The 23300-nt window shown below is 37.5% G+C and overlaps 5 protein-coding genes across 7 annotated transcripts; 2 read left to right on the top strand and 3 right to left on the bottom strand.

Moving 5' to 3' along the window:
- Nucleotides 1–346: 346 nt before the first annotated feature.
- Nucleotides 347–1558, bottom strand: LOC133843793 (protein dj-1beta). The gene is made up of 4 exons (XM_062277489.1): nt 1487–1558; nt 1129–1259; nt 738–1057; nt 347–668 (listed from the first exon to the last, which is right to left on the bottom strand). The coding sequence occupies exons 2-4, from the start codon at nt 1213–1215 to the stop codon at nt 512–514; spliced, it is 564 nt and encodes a 187-aa protein (XP_062133473.1). The 5' UTR covers nt 1216–1259; nt 1487–1558; the 3' UTR covers nt 347–511.
- A 4250-nt stretch (nt 1559–5808) lies between these two features.
- LOC133841636 (protein argonaute-2) lies at nt 5809–20997 on the bottom strand. The gene is given in 10 exon segments (XM_062274262.1): nt 5809–9681; nt 9751–11303; nt 11305–11359; nt 11421–11643; nt 11703–11805; nt 11807–12498; nt 13145–13222; nt 16513–16694; nt 19746–20045; nt 20819–20997. Coding segments are annotated over 8 exon segments (2967 nt in total). The 5' UTR covers nt 16637–16694; nt 19746–20045; nt 20819–20997; the 3' UTR covers nt 5809–9542.
- On the top strand, nt 15998–17219 carry LOC133841648 (large ribosomal subunit protein mL53). 2 transcript variants are annotated; one of them, XM_062274278.1, is made up of 3 exons: nt 15998–16255; nt 16814–16941; nt 17000–17219. In XM_062274278.1, the coding sequence occupies exons 1-3, from the start codon at nt 16110–16112 to the stop codon at nt 17191–17193; spliced, it is 468 nt and encodes a 155-aa protein (XP_062130262.1). In that variant the 5' UTR covers nt 15998–16109; the 3' UTR covers nt 17194–17219. The 2 variants fall into 2 exon arrangements, with proteins under 2 accessions (XP_062130262.1, XP_062130263.1); XM_062274279.1 differs by lacking the exon at nt 15998–16255 and adding an exon at nt 16350–16390.
- LOC133841650 (uncharacterized) lies at nt 17216–17536 on the top strand. The gene has a single exon (XM_062274281.1). It carries the CDS (start codon nt 17216–17218, stop codon nt 17396–17398), a length of 183 nt encoding a protein of 60 aa, XP_062130265.1. The 3' UTR covers nt 17399–17536.
- Nucleotides 20998–21275: 278 nt separating the features above from the next.
- On the bottom strand, nt 21276–22987 carry LOC133841643 (proteasomal ubiquitin receptor ADRM1 homolog). 2 transcript variants are annotated; one of them, XM_062274270.1, is made up of 4 exons: nt 22846–22986; nt 22235–22779; nt 21974–22179; nt 21276–21838 (listed from the first exon to the last, which is right to left on the bottom strand). In XM_062274270.1, the coding sequence occupies exons 2-4, from the start codon at nt 22756–22758 to the stop codon at nt 21381–21383; spliced, it is 1188 nt and encodes a 395-aa protein (XP_062130254.1). In that variant the 5' UTR covers nt 22759–22779; nt 22846–22986; the 3' UTR covers nt 21276–21380. The 2 variants fall into 2 exon arrangements, with proteins under 2 accessions (XP_062130254.1, XP_062130253.1); XM_062274269.1 differs by having other exon boundaries at nt 21276–22179; nt 22846–22987.
- Between the last annotated feature and the right edge of the window lie 313 nt (nt 22988–23300).

Genomic DNA, 23300 nt, shown 5'->3' with positions numbered 1-23300 from the left:
GCACGTCCTCCCTCGTTGGCTTCTAAAATGTAACTGACGACTCGTCTATCGATTGAGCAAGTGAAATGTTCTTTCCGGCGCCGCGGCGATAACTCTGCTGAGAGAGAGCGAGGGAGAGAGCAGCTGCTGCTTGTGTGTGAAACAGGTCCATTCAGTGCACGGCAATCGTAATGAGGTGGTTGTTCTCTCTTTGAGTAGCATAACATTGACGCTTATGACGTCACAACTTCTTTGAGAGATATTACATGGCTTATATTATATTTCGTACTGCGCGCCATTTTCAAACCCTCTTATCATTTTAAAAGTACAAACGAGTTAATAGAAATTAAATAATGAAATAAGAAAGTTTTTTTTTAATTTTATATACATTTATTAATATTTTAAGGGGCTATCTGACAACTTTCTTCCTTGAGTAATATAGGAGATCCTTATAGTTTAATTCTCCAAAATGTTAAACACACTTTTATTACTTAATGCCTTGCATATTTTTAATTCAAAATGAGAATATATTTTATTTGAAGGTCAGCAGCATGCCCTTGGCAACCTCCTGGGCCTTTTCAGCACCCGCCAACTGCTCGGAGATCTTCAGGGCGAACTCAAAGGATGTGCCTGGCCCACGGCTGGTAATCAAATTGCCATCCTGAACAACGTTCTTATCGTCCACATAACTAAATTTAAACGTAGTTTATTTTGGTTAATCGTTATTCATTTGTTCATTCATGTCAATGAGATCTAACCTGTATTTATCTGCAAGTTGATCCTTCATTGCCGGGTATGAAGTCAGCGATTTGCCGGTAGCAATGCCATGCTTGGCAAGCGCCGTGGGAGCAGCACATATCGCGGCAATCAGACGTCCAGCTGATTCCTGAGTGCGCAACAGTTCGCCAACAGCCTTCGACTCGCCCATGGCATTGGAGCCACCTAAACCACCTGGCAGCACAACCACATCGTAGGGTTGATCCACTGCTTGATCCAGCGACTTGTCGGGTACGATGATTATGTCTCGAGAGCCCTTGACGGGCTCACTGCCATTAAGACCGGCAACTGTCACAGCGATCTGCCAATAAAAGAATATAAATTAATCTATAAATAGCCGGCTGGCAAAATGATAAGTATTAGACAACTTACGCCCGCACGACGCAGAACGTCAGTGGCGATTGTAAACTCCATTTCCTCAGCGCCGGGGGCCAAGATAACCAATGCACTTTTACCCATTTTGTTGCAATTGTTGCTGTAGCCACAAGCAAAAGACGGATTCACTGCAATTCGTTTTAATAATAAACAATTATTAACCACAAGGTTAGAGAAATATCGGTGGCGAAAAAGATGCATCGATGTATTTAACATTATGAAAAACATCGATTTCTTATGTCAAACTGCGACGGTTTTTGCAGCCAAATAATAATTTAATTTAATATATTAATTTCTTATCAGAAAATGATTTATTATTGAATTAAGTAGTCTATTTTTTTACATGAATTCTGACCTTTCTTTAAGAAGTGTCTTCTCAAAACTTTTTACTTGTTGGAGTGTGACCACAAGTAAAATTTTAGTAACATACATTTTAACCATGAAATATACCAAAATACAAAAGCGCTGAAAAAAGCTGCCTGGTTACACTTGCTTGAGTTTTAAACAGTTCGTTATACTATCTATGTGCGTCAGTGGCTTGTACAAAATTGAAAATAAACATTAGGAAAAATTTAACTTCTATTATATACATAATTAAAACAAATTTCATTATAATTTACAATGTCGATTTGTTAAACAAGACTCCCGTAACTCATACAAAAATCTTCCAATATCATACGATGAATGATTAGAAAGTATTGCATGAGCTACGGGGAATACAATATGGAGTTTAGGGATATGTGATACTAATGAATACAAAAATATTCTGTTCTTTACAACGTGCAAATGCTGCACTACATTTCCTGTGACATCCATATGTAAAGTGCCTTGTTTTATTTGGGTCAATAACATATTAATATGTTCTTTGTCCCATATAAAATCTTCAAGCTTGGTTGATAAGTACTGAATAAAATAAGAATGTTTTTTAAAAATCATACCGAAAGCATCGACATAAGGATCCTTGTCGAAATCAAATTTCCCGTTGTTTTCTGATAATAAATTTCTATAAAAAGGCAGTTTCTCATTTGACATCTGGTTACTACCAACTAAATCTTGAGTCATATTTAACTTGTTAATTTTTTTAACTCTATATTCAAACGCAGTACAGTTTTTATGGAGGCTCTTTCGATAAATCTATTCACAGCCCTGCACTGTGTTTGCTTTTATGAAATACCTAGTATGTGTTATTTTAAAACTACTTGTTAGTACTTTAACTACCCCATCAAAAGACCCTTTAAATATAAAGCTATTGCACGATGGATCCATACAATAACCATACGCTATAAAATTTAATTTATTAATTCTTAGCTTCTTAAAGTATAAAACACACGCATTATTATGTGAGCTGTAAGCTTTTCTAATCATGTGCTCTATACTTTTTGAAACAGAGAACTTGTTAATTAATAAAAATCAATAACCTTAAATTCACAGTCCTCATAATTGAATTTTGAAAACATTGCACGTGGGCTATTCAAATTGTCAACTAGGAGAACCGATCGATTTAAAGTTTCATTTCCACTGTGGCACTCATTTCGAAAACATTTCAAATTGGCTTCTATCAATGTTTTGTCTGCCGGTTCAATGGAAATGTCAGTAGAATATATACTTGTGGTTAATTTTATATTTGAATTTAATTTATAAATACCATTAGACTTATAGACTCCATTAGTGGTTTTTGCCTGAAACTATATACAAATTCAAATTAGAATTGAAATGATCTACAAATATTTACAAATATTAAATTCAAATTTTTAATACTTACACGTTGGAAGCTCTTTAGCAAGGCATAACGAGTCTTGCTAGTGTTGGCAAATGGAACTACTCGCTTCTGATTGGCATTTAGTTTGTCCAACAATATTTGGTAATCCAACGTCGAAAGTGTGCTTCCGGAAATTAGTCCCTCGGAAACTGCCTCCTGTACAGCATCCTTATATCCATACTTGCTATAAATGCAAAGGAAACATTGAAATTATTTATTTATTTACATGTTACTTATTATACAAAATAATAAAAGAAGGAAGTGCTAGCTACTAAGGCCATCGGCTCTGAAATTATTACTTGTATTAAATACAGGGACGCTTTAAAGGCAGTACAGGGACTTTTCAGATATTCAGAAAAAATGTGTTGCAAAGTGAATAATAATAATTTTATATCTATATATATGTATATGTATATATACATATATACACTTCGAATATATATTTATGGCATTGAAAATTCAAACAATATTATTCACTTTGAGCACTCACTTTTCCAATCAATTTATATTTTCCCGGAATGGCCGCTGCATTGTCACAAAAGTCCCGCTGCATATACATACATACATATGTACATATATGTATGTATGTACATACATATGTATGTTAATGCTCTTAAAGTGTGCACTGGATGTATTATACATACATATGTATCAGAGAACGGCTTCGGGTGAATGAAAAAAATTACATATTATGTATGTATCTACTACTGTATGTACTTACGATTTCGAGAATTTGCGTGGCATTTTAAATATATTTATTATTTTAACTTTATAAACTTTCAACTTTATAAATCACTTGTTAAGACTGCAGCAATTTATCAGAACATACAATATTATTCCGTTATGTTCTAGAGTTGCCACCAAGCTTTCATAAAGCGTGGCCCAACTTTCGGTCGTTACAAATGTTGCCACCATGGTAATATTAGTTTGGCAATACTCACTAAAATTTAATTTTCTCAAAAATGGTTCTAGCGATTTGAATAAAACAAAAAGCAAAATATATGTCTTTCATTCGAATAGAATAAAATAGCGCAACAAAGCAAGTTCTACAAATATGAAGAATAATTTGATGATAGCGCTAACATATTGTTTTGCCGCTAATAGTGATCAAGTAAACTGTAAAATTACAATATATATAAGAATATAAAATTGCGTGTATTTATTAATTATAATAAATCAATATATATGTACATAGAATATTAAAATGTAATATTAAATTATAGTTATGGTTATTTCATTTAGTTATTTCCTGCAAGTATTTAAAGTCCCGGCAAAGTCCAAAGGGTGTTATTTAACACTAAAGTTTTCCAAGCTGGTTCCAGTTATTTGATGCACCTTCGAAATGAACTTGTTTTTGCGGGTTAACAAAAGGTTAATTTTGTCAAAAACCGCTTTAAGGATTTCAACCAAAATTGCTACATATATTCCTTATATCTCGAAAACGTCTCTAGAGAAATTTATGTTTTTTTTTTCATAAAACAATACTCTATAACTTGTCATATGCCGATTTGGCCGTAAACTCAAATGCGAGATATTGGCAAAAATGTTGCTAACCCAATTTTTCATTCACGATTTCAGTGGATAAATACTGCATGTAATTTGATAGAAAAATAATTTAGTTTTTTATTGTTTTGCATTTAAACTTTTTTAATTTAAAATTAAATATCAAGTAAAAAGGCGAAAATAAAAAGTTTTTTTTATCAATATTTTTGTATCAATGTGACGCTAAAGTTGCGGAGCTATCTTGACGAACATACACTATTTAATTGTTCATTTATAATTGTTCGTTCGAATCACTCTACTCTCTACCTTATCAATCACATCTCCTATAATGCATTTTTGGAGTAAAGTCACGATAGATCAACGCATCGTTGTTTATTTTCGATGTGTTATACAAACGATATCGGCAGCTCATCGATATTGCGTGTGAATTCAAAAATAAAAAAAAGTATTGTCTATAACGACTAGAAAACCTTGATAAATCTTAGAATGAAAGTAGTGAAAAATTCGATGTCAATATTTAATGAAGTATGATTCAATAATTCCCTCCATGGAAAGTCTTTCCAACTTCTGTACTCATTAGGCTTTAGTTTCGAGAGTAACAAATTAATACACATGCTTCTTGATTAATATAGCGATTCAATCTTATTAATCTTCACGTTCTTCATTGCGGTTAGAACATTTATTCGTATTTATAAACTATCTGTATTATCATCTTCATTCTAATGCCTTCCTACTCGTATAGTCTTGGAGATCTAATTGCCCATAAAGATGTTAATATGTATATACTTTTATGTGTACCCAATGGATCGAAGATATAAAACCGTACCCAATGAGTGGGCTATCAAAATAAATATATATTTCCTGTCGTTCCAATAATTTATAAATGCCATATAGTTTAAATATATTTTTATTGAACAGAAAATAGGTGTATATGTATATTGTTTTTATTTTTTATAATTAATGCAATCGAATATGTTATTTGGCTCTCTTCTCACTGTATATGTTGATATTAACATATGCGGATATATATGGATTGCCATTGTTCAACTTTGTTTTTGAAACGCAATTCAAAAAAAATTTAAAACCGCAAAAATTTGCAAACTAATTTGAAATATTTGTATAAAATGTAACTTAATTGAATTAGTTGATATACATACATACATATGTATGTATATGTACATACATATATGCACTATTTGTATTGAAGCTCTTACAAACTAATTGTTAGACAGCTGATTTTACTTTGTATTACTGAAAACTCCAATTTAATTAAATTAATTGTTTCTGATGATTCTCATACATATATTAATATTAATATGTGGAAAAGTGTTTTACGTCGTATTTTAAGTCACATTTAGAACTTGTTTGATTTGTTGTTGTTTTGTTGTTTCACTTATTAGTTGTGTTTTTGTTGATTTTTTTTTTTTTTAAGTTTTTGTGTATTTTTTACTAATAACATTTAAAAAGATCACCAAAGTTACAGATTTCCCATATTTGACGTTGCTTACGTTTCTCATTTTACGAATAATGTATTTTTTTCTCATTGTTTTTTGTTTTCTTAAATAATAATTAATAATTACTCATTTTATTGATTAATTACCCGGCATGTTGGTTTAGACTTTAAAGTAAGGGGCTTGAAATTGATCATTATCTTTATATCATATATAAGTAATTTGTAAGCTTCTGACGATACTTGATACCTTTGACTTTAACGATTTTACGATTAATTTTATGATTTTCACTAATCCAATTTCAGCTAGGGTTTAATATATATGTACTTGTTTTGTTGGAACACTACGACGACTTTGGATCTCGGGATGTGGATTGTGTTTGTGTGTGTGTTTTGTGGAACTAATTGGAAGAGTAGAGTATACAATTACGCACACATATACATCTATATATATCAATAAGTATATAATTGCTTGGATTTAGTCCTTTGATTTTATTTTGTTTTTTGTTGTTCTTGTTGTTTAATTGTGGCATAATTTTATTTCCTTTAGGAAGAGTTGTGCAATTGCTGTTCTAGCTTCGATATCATTATTCGCTCTAATGTATTCCGCAAATATATATATATATACATGTATATATATGTGTTTGTATGAAGTACTCTATATATATATATATATACTTGTATATTATTGTAGACATCTATATGTACTTAGACTCTATTTATTCATTATTCATTGAGTTGCAATAAACGGCACATTTATAAGTAATAATTGTTTGTTATTCTTCATAATCATATAATTTTATTCCACTTTATTTCATTTACGTTAAAGCTCAATTTAATTTCGACACATAGAAGTTGATGAAGCACTAATTGGGATAGTGACTTCTGTTCTGTGAATAGAAAAAAACGTATTATCTACATATATACGATATTATATATACTCGTTATTGGCGGCCTCGAGATTGAGATTGAGCAGAGCAAAAGTATTTCATTCAGTTGGGTTTTTTTTGTTTTCGGTATTCAGTTTACGTTTTGCTACTGTAACTCAGTTTCTGCTATGTTTAATATATATAAGAGATAATGTGCTTCGACATTGAAGAAACCATTCAATTTTGTTGTTGTATGAGTGAGTTTTGAGTGTTTTTCTTTTTTTGTTTTTTGATTTTGGGAAAGTACAGTTAATTTTATTGCAATTTCTATCAGCTTGTCACACATATAGTATATGTATGTATATGTAGTATATATACTAGTAGTTAATATTGTACGGGATTATATGGATTTAATATGCCCCATTTTATTTCGTCTTACATCACAAGTTCCAACTGAGGCTTGGTTTTTGTATTTCGTCTCGTCTCATTTTAAAACTATTTCGTGTTTGTTGTTTAAAGCTTTAAACTTCAAGTATTATTAGAATTGTCGAAACAGCAATTACAGTTACAATTATACAATACAAGAATACAAGGATACATATATCTCATATACATGACACACATATGTACGTATGTGCATGAGCTGAAGAATCCTTAACTTAAGAGACCCCGCAGATTATTTGCATTGTTTGTTGTTTGTTGATTTGTTTTGTTTTGTTTTGTTTACATTCACTTAAAATTATCATGATTGGTTTTTGTTTGCGTTACTTGAAATAATCGTACAAATTTAATCCCTTGTTAAAAACATTTCTACAAAAAAATCGTTGTAGGCATGTTAAAAATAATCATTTTTCGTCATTAATAATTTAAAATCAAAAGCAAACGCTTGTGTCAAGTTTAACAACTAATTTGTAATTTTAAAATAAAATATATATATTTTTATGTATTTTATAATGCTCACATATACGAGTGTGGTGTGTGTGTGTTTTTTTGTGTGTATGTGTGTTGTGTTTGAATACGACACGTTTACTTGGCAGATATTTAAAAAAAATTTAAAATTTTAACTAAATTTATAATGCGTATGTTGTTTGTGTGTGGGTTTGTATGTTAGGGACAGATGTCTATATATATATATATAAATATATGTTTATATATAAATATATATAAATTAATGAGCCACTGCATTTTCGACTCGATAGATAGCAAATCAGCAATAATGTTAACTTGAACTGTGTCCTTTACAAAAGTACATTTGTTGTGTATATCATTTGATTGGCATTTAAAAAACAAACAATTAAAATTAAAACTAAACTAATGCGATTTTTGTTGATGCTCTTCTTGATATTTGTTGGGTAGCTGCTGCTGTTTCTTGATTTTTTTTTCTTATTTTTGTTCTATTAACTAAAAGAAATGTTTGTTTTTGACCCGTACACCATGTAATATTTTTGTTAATTACAATTAATATTAAAAATTATGCAACTTATAAGATGAGCTAATTTAAAGGTACATAAATTAAATGGACATTGGGTTGATATGCCGTTTGTGTGTGTGTGTGTGTGTGTGTGTGTGTGTGTAGATGGTTGTGTGTGTATTTTGGATTGTCTGTGTGTATGTATGTCTGTCTCAAATTATTTGCTTATAAGCTAAAACTCACTTTGTTGACTTTTAAATTATTGAAATCTGATGCTTGTTCTAAAGTTTTCACTTTCTTCCCTTCTCGATTTCTGCACACAATATATAGTTACATATAAGTTGCCTAAATATATATATTTATATATAAATATAACTAGTAATTGTATGACCAAAAGTTTTGTCCCTTGTTGAAATTGGAGTTATACTTAATCTTTCTGGATTAATATTCTTATTATTTTTTTTTTCTTTTTTGTCTTGTTTTTTTTGGTAATTCTTTCGGCTTATGTGTTCTAAAGTTTCACAATTCTCTCCATTAATTTTACACAATCTGGACTTTGAGTTGAAGTATTGAAGTTATTTGTTTTGCATTACATTAATACATGCTAATTATTATTACACTCGTTTAATGCTTGTCAAGCTTGTTGTTGGTTTTTGTTTCGTTTTTGTCATTTTGCTGATGTTTTTACCTTATGCATGTTGTTGGTGGTTTTCGTTCACAGTACAGAGAATCCGAGTTGTTCTTGTTATTGTTGTCTTGTGGTTGGTATTGCTGTTGGTGTGGGTGTGTATTTGTCTGTGTGGTGTAAGTGTGTGTGTGTGTGTATTGCAACGTCAGCAACATGTTTTTTGATATACTAAAAACCTTTGGTTATTTGCAATTCTTGTCTTCATTTTTGTGTTTTTGTTTTGTTTTTTTTTTTCTTTCTTTTCTCTCAAGTTTGTGTAAAAATATAATTTATTCTATTACAAAAAGTTTCATCGTAAATGTGTGTTGCAGTTTTGTTGTTGTTGTTGTGGTTGTTTGTTTGACTTTCGTTTTGTTCCCTTTAGTAATGTTTTTATTTGTTTCGCTACGCTTTTTTGAGAATTTTGTTTTTGACTTGTGCTTTTCATAACATTCGATTCCCTTTCATATTCAGTTGTATTCTGCTTGGTGTATATTGTGTTCTGTGGTTGTTGTGTGTGTATGTGTTTATTTCAGACCTTCCGGCTTCTCTCTTTCATCATCTGCTTTACTTACTACTTTTAAACCTAATTTCTAATGCTTTCGGCTTGGCTTTTTCGTTCTCACTTTTTTGTATTTCTCTTGTTTTTCTGCTGCTTATTCGAATTCATTTTCGAAAATTTCTTGTTGTTGCTGTGTGTATTGTGTTGATGCTGATGTGTTTTTGGTGTCGTTTGTTGATGCTGTAACTCTTTAGGCAAAGTACATGACCTTTTTGGTATCGGCATGAACAGTGATGGCTCGTGCCATGGCTCCTGGTGTACGATCCTCGGAAGAGCCGCTCTGGTGTGATCCCTCGCCGGAATCGTGTTCCTTCTCAACCAGATGATATCTAACAAAAGCCAAAACGAATGCATTCAGTCGCTAACATTCAAAGAGGTAGAAGAGTTCATTCAATTACCTGGCACGGAAGGCAACCAAATGCGCATAATATGCGGGCGCTGGTATGCTGACAGAGCGTGTGCATCGCACATAGGTGTGGCACAGTTGATAGGTGAGGCATTGCAGCTCATCGGAATCAAAGTGATTGTCATCCCAGAGCACATGGTAATGCGAGGGACGGCTGGTGCCCTGGATACCCTGGTGACTGCACAGATAGAAATCGAATTCCGTGGGATGGGTGATGCCAACGTCGACGGTGGTACCGGCGGGAATGTTACCCGACTTGCCGCTCTGCTCCTTCTTTTCGGCACAGAAGAGTCGTGTGTGATGGCGCTTCTGGACGACAATGAAGGTGATACCCGGTCGGTATTCGGGCTCCAGTTTAATGCATGCCTCGCGAATGGCCGTCAACTCGTGCTGCAGCACATGGGGGAATTGACCCTCGGAGACGCCATCGCGGTAGAGTATGATACGATGCGGCTTGTAGCCGCCGGTGGATTTGTAGAACATAATGAGCAACTCTCGCACCATGCTGCTCAGCTCCTGGATGATCTCCTGGCGATGTTGCTGCACCCGCACCGTAGCCGCATAGCGCGATGGATGCGCATCCATTGAGCCAACAACGGCGGCAATCGATGGTTTCTTGTTGTCGCCAGCTGGCGGGTGAGTGACATCGGCGCCCAAGAAGATGACAGGCTCGTTGAAGACCTTTGGCCGAATGGATGGCACCAAGATGGAATTAATGCCGCCGAGCTTCACATTGATCTTGAGGCACAGATTGGAGAGCGTCTGCGGAGACGTCTTATTAACGTTCTTGGCCTGCACACACTGCGTGGCCATGCCCAAGACGGTGTCGCCTACACGCTTCACCTCTGCATAAACTGGCGTTTTACCCGGCAACACGACCACGACCAGTTGCAGTCCTGGGAACGTTATCTTCAGATAGCGGAACATGGGCTCCACCTGATCCGGACCTGTGGCATATTTGCAGAAACAGGGCTGGCCAATAATGGGCATGCCAGCATCGTTGGAGATCTTTTGCAGCTGTTGCGTAAAGTTGCGCAACGCATCCTCTCGCACTGTGCGCTGCGGAGCAAAGCAGGCGATGGCCCAAATGCGAATCTCGACGCCGGTAAAGAACTGCTTGCCACGCATATCCCAGACACCCTGATTGGGTGAAGCCAAACTGACCTTGTTCTGGGGCGGGAACAACTGTTGCCCGGCAATGCCCGACACACGTCCCCCATACTGCAATTTGGGTGGCGGCAAAACGCGACCGCGCACCTCCATCATGGAATTCGAGATGGTCAGACCGAACTCTTGCACATACGAGTCATTGTTGAAGTCGGCACGTTTCACCAAATTGTTAATCTCACGCTCACGATCGGGTGCCGAGCGTGCGGTGGCCTTGATCATGGTCGATGTCTGCATATCGGTCAGCTTCTTGATGCATCGCTGTCCGGCCACAATGTTGCACACCTCCAAGGGCAGGTAGGTGTGTTTGTGCTCCTGTCCCACCTGCAGACACGGCAGATGCGGATAGCGCAACTTCATGCGATACTTATCCAAAAAAGTACTTGGCAACAGTGCACTCCACTGTCTGGCCGTTCTCCAACTGCAGTGGGAAACTGCAATAAAATGCAAATTAGATAAACGAGACTTTTACAGTGCAGATAATGTACGACTTACGATTGCATTTGAGCAGGGCGACGTGTTACATTACAGACACGATATTTGCGACGCATTTGGCCGCAGTGCGTAATCTCGATCTTGAGTCCCTTGATTTCCTTGGTGAACTTGACGCGCTGCGAGTCAGTGAGCGGTTTTCGCTGCTCGTTAATGTCACGTATGTCCAGCACCTCGCACATAAAATCGATGACCGGCTGCGCCTTGTAGAAGGCAGTGGCCGAAACTGCAAGACATTGAATTGAATTAGTTCGAGTGGCATTAAACGCTTTCAAATTGACTTACCGTCAATGTTGAGCATCATCTTCCACTGCGAGGGACGCACACTTTGATGGAAACCAAACCAGACCTCACGACCGCCGCCAAGGGGATGATAATAGCCATCGGGGGGAGCTAAAGAAACTGCGTCCAACCGGCGTGTACGTCATGCTTGGCAAATGACGCATGACCACATCGAGGGCCAGTATGGCATCATAGGGTATTTGACGGGTGCGTCCTTCGAGCGCCTCCTCCAGATTGAAGAGAGACACTTGCGCCTGCCACTTGATGGTCACACGGAAAATGCGATCCTTGCCCTCGCCTGGCAGCGTCACTTCCAGCTCCAACCGCTCATTGCCAATGGGGAGCGGATCGCGCGTGTACAAATTGTTGCGACCATCGAATACGGGTTTGAGCACTCCAAAGATCTTGCTGTACGCATGCACCATCGTCTCGATAATTTCACGGTTCACCTTCCGTGGACACTTATCCGGCTGGATGTTGATGTCATAGTGATGCACAAAGCCGCGCGGCATCGTCACTTGAAAGTGATTCGCACGCAGCACAATCGGTCTGCCCTCCCGTCCCAAATTCGGCCGTCGGGGGCACGTAAACACCGGCATGTCCGGCTGAGTGGTGGGCGATGCAGCTGCCGCAGCGGCAATTGCCGCCGATACGCTGCCGGTGGAGCCAAGGGCCGAGGCGACCTGAGCCGCAGCGGCGGCAGCAGCGCCACCCACAGTGGCACCTCCGGCAGCCACATTCTGAGCACTTGGGCTGGTGACAGCGGTGGGATTTACCGAAGAACCGGGCGTTGGTGGTGCTGCAAAGTGTCGTGTGGCAAGTTCAAAGAATCTGATTAGTCAACTGGTCGTCTGATTGCATTTTCTTTGCAGTTGCAATTTTGCGAAAAACAAATATCTGGTGAAATATATATATTGGGCTATGCGACTAGCACTAGCACTAATAAATTCAATTAAAAATCCTCTAATTAAGAACGTTGCATGCACAAATTGCAAATTTTTGTTGTTGCACTACTCAAGAGAATATTAAAACTCTAATCGCTATAACAGGTAAGGCGCTTTGTAGAGATTTAAGTGTAGATTTTTAGTTGTGTTTTTTTTTTTGTGGTAGGTTTAATTTTTAAGTTTTAGTTGCACGTTGCATTCCAGAAATAAAAAAAAGTAAAATGAATATAGAGACAAACAAACATTACATGAACTAAAAAAAAGTATTGTTAGTAAAAATTTTGCACATTACTATGAAAATTCGTGTGTAGACATTTTGGGTTAGTAGTGTAAACTTTTTTTTGGTTTTTTTTTTGTTAGATTTGGTTTTGTTCAAACATCAACTAAAGAACATAAACAATTGTTTGGTTTAGCTTTTCAAATTCAATTATAGATTTTAAAATTTGATTTTTTTGTTTTAGTAGTTTTTAGTAATTTGGTTTTGGTTGGAGAGAAATTTACATGTGAGCGTGTCGAAGCTAGTCTGCGCCTGAGAGGGGCTCTGAGGCCGCGTGGGCGAGGGGGTGGTCCACTGTGACTCTATAAAAAGAAAATTTAATCAAAATCAAAATGGTCAGAAATAAACACAAAAATAAAATCCAAATTAATATATGTAAATAAAAACAAACAGAAAACAATTGGCCAATCATTGTTTGGTAAATAAAAAGAATAAATAAAAACAAAAATGAAATGTAAAATGAAAGAGAAGGCGATAAAGAAAATGTTGAATATATATGTATATATTTATAGAGAGAGTGCGATTAATATTTTAGTTACAGCTTCTCCCAACTTATTCGTTTCTTTAGTTATTATCAATATAATTGTCAATAAATCTGCCACAAGTGTGTGTTTGAGAGTGTGTGTGTATTTGTGCCGAGATTAGTCACCATGCCCCACTTACAATATATATGTAATTGCATACTATCGACAATCTATCTATGTATTATGTCATCTGTAGAAAAACAAAACGCATCTGGCGTCGTCGATCTATCTCTAAGACGCAAATACAACAAAAATGCGACGCAATTTTTGTTTGAGTTATGCTTTTTCAACTCCGCATTTAAGGAGCAATTGAATTGCGACCCCTTATTGCCGTTGTCTCGCTTCCTCTGCCTTAGAACTCAACTACTATGAGGCGGTCGTTGACCCAGTTTGGCGCACATGTTTCGTCAAATGTCTGTCAGTCTGTCGCACTCACTCTGCCTTAAAGCCCCACCTACAAACACAACAAGTCTGGCAGTCTAATGCAATCCTCTTCTCTTCCCTCTCCTTTCTATTTATTTGGAGCTTAGAGGCATATTGCACTTTACAGTCACTCAAACTCGTCTGAGTGATTTGTCCTCGTCTGTTTTACGCATTCATTCATTTCGCATTTAACGAACTACGAATGACGAAGATTGTGTGTTTTTGTTTGTCTTTGCAAAAGTAGAACATCACACTGCAATGAAGGGGGAGGTTGTGCGGGGTCTTATCTATATGTATATAACATGTGGCAGATTTGTAGGTTGATTTTTGAGTTGCATTGCATTCCCCACTTACGTTGTCCAACTGGATACATTTTGCACTAGTTATTTGTTTGTTTAAGAAATGTAAGAGTGTATCAAAGGTGTGTTTTGTTTTTTTGTCTTTGTGTTTGCGAGTGTTTTTTGTTGGTTTTGCTCTATTTTAAATGTAATTGATTGTTCTTGTAGTTGTTGGTTTTTTTTTTATTTGATGCTTTTCGTTCCTACTAATTATTATACTTTTTTTGTTTTTTTTTGATTTCAGCCTTTTGCTTATCACACTTTAAAGTAGTTTTATTCGTTTGGTTGATTTTCGCATTTGTTTCTTTTTGTTTTTGTTTATGGGCGCAATGTGAATTTATTTGGAATTTTCGCACTTAGAACCACGCGATTTACATAAAAAAAATGCGTTGAGTTTAATGTCGAGTCTCGTTAATTATTATATTTCTATTCAATTATTATTACAATTCTTATTGTTGTTGTAGTTGTTGTTTTTTATTGTAGTATTGGAAAAGAACACAAATGTAGGCACAGCTTTCGTTATATGTATGTTTGTATATATGTACATCTACATATGCTTTTACATATACATATACATATGTATGTATGTTTTTTTTTTGTTGTGTTTGCAATACAACTAAAGAACAAATTCTCTTTTATGCTTTTTATCTTGATCTCTCAATGTGTGAGTGAATGTGTGGGTGTTCTCTCATCAATGTATGTATGTGTATGTGTGAAAATTTCTGGTGTGCTGGGTGCTCCGCTGGACAAACGACGACGACGACAACTTCGGTGGCGCTTCTACAGCAAGAAAATGCTTTTGTATGCGTTTTAGATTGGGCAGCAAAAAATGTGTGCACGTATATTTCTTATATTTTCGAGACGTCGTTTTTTGTGCACCCGAACACGTTATGCGCTGCCAAAATTATACACAGACGTTAGCCAGACTATTCAATTTTGCTTTTTGATAACTTTTGTTAGCTTTTCACGTCGCGCATTATGCAAAAAATGCAATTTTCTTTAGTTTTTCACACTTGGACGTCCCGCAGCAAACACAAAAATTTTACTCGCGACGTGTGTGTGAGTGAGACGCATACTGTACGCTAACCACACTTAAATGAGGGCAAAGCACTTTGGTTTGGGGGTTGATGCGCATGAGAGTGATGGCTATAGGATGTCGCCTCGCGACGTGTTACAGTGGCGTATTCTGTGCATCATTTTTTCCAAATTAAATTGAAAATTGTTTACAAAAGTCATCCCAACCATTTCTTATGCATCAATTAATTTATTTGATTATTGAACAGCCATTAAATCATAAACCATAAGTCTTATGTTAACTCAAATTGGCGCTGTTAAAGCCAAAATGGCAATAACAAGGTTGCCAGATCGCATGTACAGTGTTGTACAATAAGCATTGAGCCTAATCTGACATTTTTCTCTCTTCCGACAATGCTCGCAGAGTAGAGAACATTTTTATTTGTATTTGTTTTCAAACAATTAAATTGTTTAAAATTTAGGTAAATAACAATGAAATGGAAACAAAAAATATGTCCAGAGTCTGTTAATCAGTTTGAACATTTTTTAGAAGTAGTATTTTTGGTATATTTTTAACCTAAAATACCAAATTTTTAGATATGCATGTCTGCTAAAAACGAAAAAAGCCTTAAAACTATTTTATAAATTAAATAGGTTTTACATTCTTCTAATGTATCTAATATTATCTAATTCTTAACCATTCATTTATTAATTTATCTTATTTGCCAACAAAACTACGAATCGATACTGAATATTTCAAAAGCATCGATTCTGTCATCGATACTTCTTGCGGTCTCTCCAGCTGAGCGTGTTTGTTACAAAACCAATTGTACAAAAAAAATTGTTTTTCGTTAAACAAATTAACTAATAGTTTACAAATTGCATTTGAAATGTCGGTGCCGTTTTCCGGCACACTCCGCCGCTCTGGTGGCATTGTTTCGGCGATTGGCAAGCAGCTGAAGAGCGTTAATTTGAAAGGCGTCAAACGCATAACAGTGCAGTTTGATCCATTTGCGGAAAATGTAAAATCCACACGGTGAGTGGGAGTGGGAAAGAAGGCGGGTAATGAATAGGGTTGGAAAAGCGCTTTCCCAACACCCAGATGGTTTATCGATTATGAAACATGCGCAGTACAACGCAAATAAATGGTAAAGATTTTCACGAACAAAAAGTGCTTAGTCAAAAATGTATTAAATATAAATATAAAACGAATATGTTGAAATATATATAAAATACAAAAATAATAGATGTGCAGTAAAATGATTTAAATGATTATGAATTGTTAGCACTTACCATAAACCTTGCCAATGATGCCAACGGAATTCAGCTGCAATGCAGTGCCCAAATCGGGCTGAAATGTCAACGGCAGCGTATGGAGCTGAGCTGTTCCCCCCGCCAGCTCCCGCTCCGTTGACATTTTAGTCGGTGTCGGCGTCAGTTTGAGGCGTTGCTTTTATTTCCACAAACAGAGACAGCTGCAAGCAAGCAAATGAATCAGCTATATAATAGTTAAACATATAGAATTATTCTTATTGACTGACGGTCATAAAGCTGTTTTATAATAAATATCGTTTTTCTTGTTTTTTTTCTATAGTGAATTTCTGTTCCTGCTCTCCACTCCGAAAGTGTCGCTATCAAATCCCAAGTGCGTTGTCAAACCGGAAATTGTTTGCGATCGATCGCCAGCGTTTATCAAGTTCTCGCTTATCGATTCAGCACAAGGTATGAACTCCATTTTCTTTAATGAATTTAATAGTAAATTTCTATTGTTTAATTACAGAGCAAGCCAAAGTCAAGGAGATTCGCTTCAACAGTGCAAATCTGAATACTCTGGAACTCCTGCAACTTTGTAACCAACACGTCTCGACTTTAGCGCCGCCTGAGGAAATTACCAATAAGGTGCTAACCAAAGCCGAAAAACAAAAGCTGGGTGGCGGTGCTGGTGGTGGCAAGAAGGCAATTAAAAAGAAGTGAATACTCCTCTGGAGACATCATCATGGTGAAGAAACACAAGGGCACTTTGGCGGTCATTGAGCAGATCTATCAGGATATTCCTGCTTTCACCGACATCTTTACGGAGGAGAGCTTCTACACGTTTGCCTTTTGTTTCGTTTGTGCCACGATTATAGTGGCATTTATTCTGTCTCGTTTTATTACCATAAAGCCTGTTGATTTCTAAGCCAAATTGCCCAAAATTAAAACTTAAGCTTTAAATATGTAAAACAAAAACTACACTGATTTGTCTTCTCTTTGCACAATGACTACTGCAGCCCAAAAAAAAAAAGAAAAGAAAAATAAAAAGGGCAGCGCATTGGGATCTCGTTTGCCGTCTTTTCGCCTGTTGGCGAAAAAACCAGTTTTGGGTACAAACTTTTTAATACCCGCTATCCGTTAAATAAGAAGGGTATTATAGCTTAACGCCAGCAGGAATATAAGCAACGATAGCGGGAGGTAGCTGTAAATATATTTAGCCATGGCCTTCTTGTTTACAGCGTGCAGAGAAAATAAAAGCTTGAGTAATCACACTTGCTAGCAGGACTCATTCATATAATATTAAGCAGTTTAGTTGAGAATTTGATAAAATCCTTCAAGTGCAAATAAACTGTACAACAAAATCAAACACTTTTTCAAGATATAGTATTATATAGTAAAAATAATATCCAGTTAAAAATATAATCTAATATGGATGTGTAATATATTTCAAGGTATATCTTCTAAAATATTCGCATGAAATGTTTTAGTTTTACGCTGAAATTTTTTAAATATTTTTATGATTTTGAAGCAACTCAGCGATCAGTTTTCATACACATATGTACATATTTTGAGATTATTTAAAATGGGTATTGGATAATGATATATTTTCCTACGAATTATAATATATATTGGAATATCTAAATTGCCTAGAAAAGTATTTTGCTTTGAGTCAAAATTAGTAACAGGTATCTCAGAGTCGAACACACTCGACTGCAGCTTTCTTACTTGTCTTTTTTTTGCAGTCAGTCGCTGCTTTGGCAAACCGGAAAATCATCTGCTGTCGAGCAAAATTGTGCCAGTCGCTGGGGCTGTGGAGGAGGTGTGTAGGGAGTAGTGGGGAGGACTATACAGACTCCTTATAATTGCATTGTTGAATGCCCAGTACGCAACCCAAAGTAACGAACATCTGGTCACACTGGTAATGAGTGAGACTCACCACATAAGGGTTAAACAGATGTTTACTTTAGTCAACAAGCGACAAAATAGAGCAAAACAAAGATTTTTCACTTTCATTTGGCGATTGGCTTTTCTTTTTTCAAACACTCACTAACTTACTCTCTCCCACCAGCAGCACTTGTTCGATGACAAGGGGAAAGAGAGAGAGATGCTTAAAATTCGTTCACCAAAACCCCCGCCCACTGCAAGTGCAGTGGTCAATGAGAGTATGCAAAGCCAAAGCTTCGAGTTAAACTTTTAAAATGGCGGGCAAATGGCTGATAGTGTACATGTGCTTATGTGTGTGTCACAACTACAATAACAACATATCGATTGTGGTGGAGTGCAGATAAAAACAACAAACTGTTGAGATGCAGGTCTGCAATTGGTGAAAGCAGCAGCTTAAAGCTGTTGCAGCATCCTCTCAAACTACCAACTCACACATATTTCAATAGTGTATACTATATACTTTTAACTGTGGATGTCTGTATGTAAGTGTTTGTGCTGTCATTCAAGTTCAATGTCAGTCTAGAATACGAAAGCTTCTCACTTTGATTTCTGAGCGCTTTTTACCCGAAAATTGCGTGGGTTTTTACCTCAGGCCACGTCGGCCATATTGGAAATTGCTTAAATACATTTTCCTCTCTGTTTGCATAACCTGATGAAATAGCGCTAAACTTGTGGTTGGGTTGACAGTGAAAGTATCAGAATGGGGCAGAAAGGGTTAAATATGTACAAACCTGTCTCGTGTACATTGAGTTGCAGAAACGTGCGCTTTTTATTTGCCAAATGTCCTTCAATCAAATTTATTGGAATATACAAAACACACATAGACACATACTCCTACGTGCAATAATGCACTTTCATATGCGAAAAACACGAAGAAAATTGCCCGTGTGACCTTTCTACCAAAACATAAACAGAAGTTGTCTCACACAGCAGCGGAGCTTCTACAGTACCTACATACGTTCATATATGGTCATCTCTTTTGCACAGCTGTCTCTTGAAACTGGTATAGCATATGCTCAGGCGCCATTACAGCATAATGTGCTTGTGTGTGTTTGCATCATTGTATGCATGTGTTTGTGTGCACAGCTTTGTTATGGCTCCAACTTCCTTGAGAAAGTTGTTAGCTAAAATGGCGCGCGAGTGCCAGGCGCGTGGGCGTGCAGAAATTTCTGCAGCTGTTCTAGAATATGCGAAGACAAACTCGGCACTGCTGTCCCTCTCACACTCGCACTCTCTCCTTTACCGCAACTGACCAGCGACACAAACTCACGCATACACATTCATAAAGTATATGTATGTATGTATATGTACATACAATGTTTGCTCACCTTATCGCACAATTGCAGCTGATGCGGCGCTTTTTAGATTTTGCTTTCAGCGACAAGTCGTTCGCTGTGTTGTGCTGTTGTTATTGTTGTTGTTGTACTTCGATTGGGATTTGTTGTTGGTTGAATTCTTAATTTAAATTTGTTACACATTAAAAACAGCTTGTGTATTATTCCGGTCGGTTTTTTGTCAATTGTTTGTTTGTCCTTGAGGATTTCTTTTCAATTTTATCTTGTTTTAAATGTAAGTTCCTTTTTTATTTATCAACTGTCGATTAAATTAATTGTTGTTGTAGTTGTCGGCTGTTAAATCGAATAATTTTTCAAACTTATTTTACTCTGCTGCCAATTGTTGCGATTGCCGCAACGCAATTTCTTTTGCTGCGCTGCTGTTGTTGTTGCTGCTGGTGTTGTTGGTGTTGCCAGATCGTTACCGGGATAAAGTAACTTTTGCTCTCTGCCATTAACTAGCTCCATCTCGCTCTCACGCACATATTCGCACATGCGAACAACAAACTTGCGAATTTCTTTCGATTTTTACTTTTTTTTCGTTCTTTCTGTTTATTTGTCTTAACAACAAAATTTGCAACCGCTGACTTTTTCCATACACTTTTTTTATGCAAGCTTTTATGTACAAGTGTACGTGCGTGTGTGAGTGTGTGTTAGTGCGAGTGCGAGTGAGTCAAAGAGAGAGACAACGTGAACGACAGCGACAGCGACGGTCGCTGGTTCATGCTCACCAATACCAGCACAGCTGGGTGGCCGCTCTGCCACTACAGTTAATTGTTGTTATTTTTTGTTGTTGTACATTTTTGTTATTGCCGCGTCGAGCTAAGTTTTTATTCGTTTCGTTTTTTTTTGGTTTTTGCCTTACTGCTGTAGAGGGAAAAGCTTTTCTCAACAATGCGGCGCGCAGTCATGCATTGAAAGGCAGAAAAAAACGACGACAGTAACAGTAAACACACTTGTACGTACATACATATATAGATATACATATATGTTTTATACTGGAAGCAGCTTGCTGCAAAACGAAAGCAGCAGCAGCAACAACAGCAACATACAAAACATAAACTTACGACGCAAAACGCAGCAGCAAATTTCTTTTTATTTTGTTGTTTTCAAGAACAAAATAACCACTTTTCTGTGCATATAGATGAACGCGTTATTATTGTGATTATTATTATATATTTGTGATATATTGAAGAGATCAAGATTCAATATCAAAATCAAAAACAAGCGAAATAGCGAACGCGCGGTTTGCCCGTTTGAAGTTGAATAAATACACACATTGTATCTGCTGCTCGCAAAAGTATTCGCAAACCATGCAAGCGTGTGTGTGTGTGTATCTGTGTGTGCTTGATGAGAGAGCGGCGGCGCGTGAGCGCAGGCAAGAGCGAGAGAGGGAGAGTAAGAGCGAGCCAAACAGTGCGTGCCATTTGTATGCAGCCCAAATCAAGTGTCAAGGGCAACAAATGAATTTCAGCTTAACTCCAGCAACACTTGTCGATCCACAAGATACAAAACCAAAAAACATTTGCATGGCCAATTAGTTTATTTTGGAGCAAGTGAAAAATTATGGTTTCATTTCAAATGGGGATTTGCGGGTATATATATATTTTTTCGTAGTATTTGCTTAAACTACTTTTGCTTCTCCTCTGGTTGCTCGGCAGATGTGGCAGCCTCATCCTTGACCTGCGGCTCTGCATCGCCCTTCTTCTCTCCAGCCGCAGCAGTCTCCTTGGCATCCTTGCCCTCCTGCATTGTGGCACCAGCTGGCAAACTCTTCTCCAGCGCACGCACAAACTCCTCCAGATTTCCGGAATAAGCAGCGGCAACAGCTTCGGGGGACAACTCAAATTGCTTCACAACCGGGCCGAGTTGTGCCGACTGTAAAGCGTTGGAGAATTGTGCGAGTGCTTGTTGAAATTGCGGCGAGCTGATGTGATCCTTGATCTGCTGCTTGCGATCCTCGTCGCCATCCTCAGAGTCGGGCAAGTGGACGATTAGCGATTTGACGCGCTCCGGATCGGCGATCAATTGATTGATGGCATCGGCGCCCGACAGTGCCGTCGATAGATCGATATTGAGTGAACGACCTGCGCCATGTTCGGGGGAGAGATTCGATAAATAGGCTTGGAATGGATTTGCATAGGCGCCACTTGTGGTTGCAGTTGTGGTTGCTGTTGCAGTTGGTGTTGCTGCTGATGTAGTTGTTGTAGTACTTTTCTTACCAGAAGCATCAACATCGCCGCCTTGACTAGCAGCGCTGCCGCCGCCTGTTGAATCGCTCTGCTGATTGCTGCTGCTGCGACTGCTACCGGACTTGGAACCCTTGGTGGGCGCAGATGGTGGGCGTGGTAGACTCACGTTCTCAGGCGTTTGCAGAGCGGCGCCACCTCCAGAGGACGCAGCGTTGCGTGATGGTGGCGTGCGTGAACTTAATAAGAAAAAGCATTAGTAACAAATTCAATTATCTTATCCTATGAACTCACTTCATCTGGCCCAACAGCGAGCTGAGGCCGCCCATCTGTCCCACTCCACCGAACAGCTGCATCAACTGCTGCTGCGACATATTGTTCAGCATGTACTGCAAATCGTTTCCTTCGCTTCCGCTGCCGCCGCCACCGCGTTGATGTGCCGATGGCGGATTGTTGAGCAGCTCGTTGATCCGACGGCAGTGCTCGTCATCCTTGTCCGACTTGGGCTCCTGCATCCAGAAGAACATGCGACGTGAGCTCGTCTTGAATTTAAGCACATAGACGCGACCAGTTTTGCACTGATCTACGCGTTTGTACTCAAAATCATCGGGGAAGACGATCAAATCGTCCTCGACCTTGCCGCTGGTGCGATCCTTCCAGCAGAAGTGCATTAAGCCATCGTCGCTTTGGGTCATGTAGACCAGACCCTTGCGTGCATCGGGATGAACCATTTTGCCGACCGTATTCATGCGACCAGCGCGAAACTCTACAAGATTCGAGCTGTTCGAGTTGCCTAATCCGCTTTGTCTGCCAAACATGATGCGATTGCTTCTCGAGAGCTGCAATCAATTTAATTATTATTCCGTTTTCGTGTGCTCAGTATTTGTTGGCGTAGTTGTACTTACTGGATATATAATGTGAGAAATATTAATAATTTGGGAATCCTTTTTTAATCAAAAATCGCCTGCTCAGCGGATGACGGAGCAAATTATTTTGACAGTGGCGTAGTGTGACCACAGAATATAATAAAAAGTACTAGTGGTATAATACCAAAACAAAGTTACCACCACACAGTGGTATAACAGAGTGTTAACATATTGTCAACATTCAGTCAAAAGACTCGTTTAATATACCCAATTGTTATATTGGCTCAAATAAATTAAATTAGAATAAACCGATCAAACGCATTCATGATGCTCTCAAAGTTTGTTCACCTCTGACGTTAGCGGATTGAGACCGAAAAACATACTCGTATAAAACAAACTGCAATAATAAATCGATTATCAGTTCGATAATGATAATTCGATAATCGAAGCTACTCCAGCCCTGCTAAAAGATTTCTTCGCAACAACAATTTGCA

The sequence above is a fragment of the Drosophila sulfurigaster genome, chromosome 3 (assembly GCF_023558435.1).
Source record: "Drosophila sulfurigaster albostrigata strain 15112-1811.04 chromosome 3, ASM2355843v2, whole genome shotgun sequence".
Taxonomy (NCBI): domain Eukaryota; kingdom Metazoa; phylum Arthropoda; class Insecta; order Diptera; family Drosophilidae; genus Drosophila; species Drosophila sulfurigaster.
The sequence above is the reverse complement of the archived record's forward strand: the minus strand, read 5'-3'. Positions and strand labels throughout refer to the sequence as shown.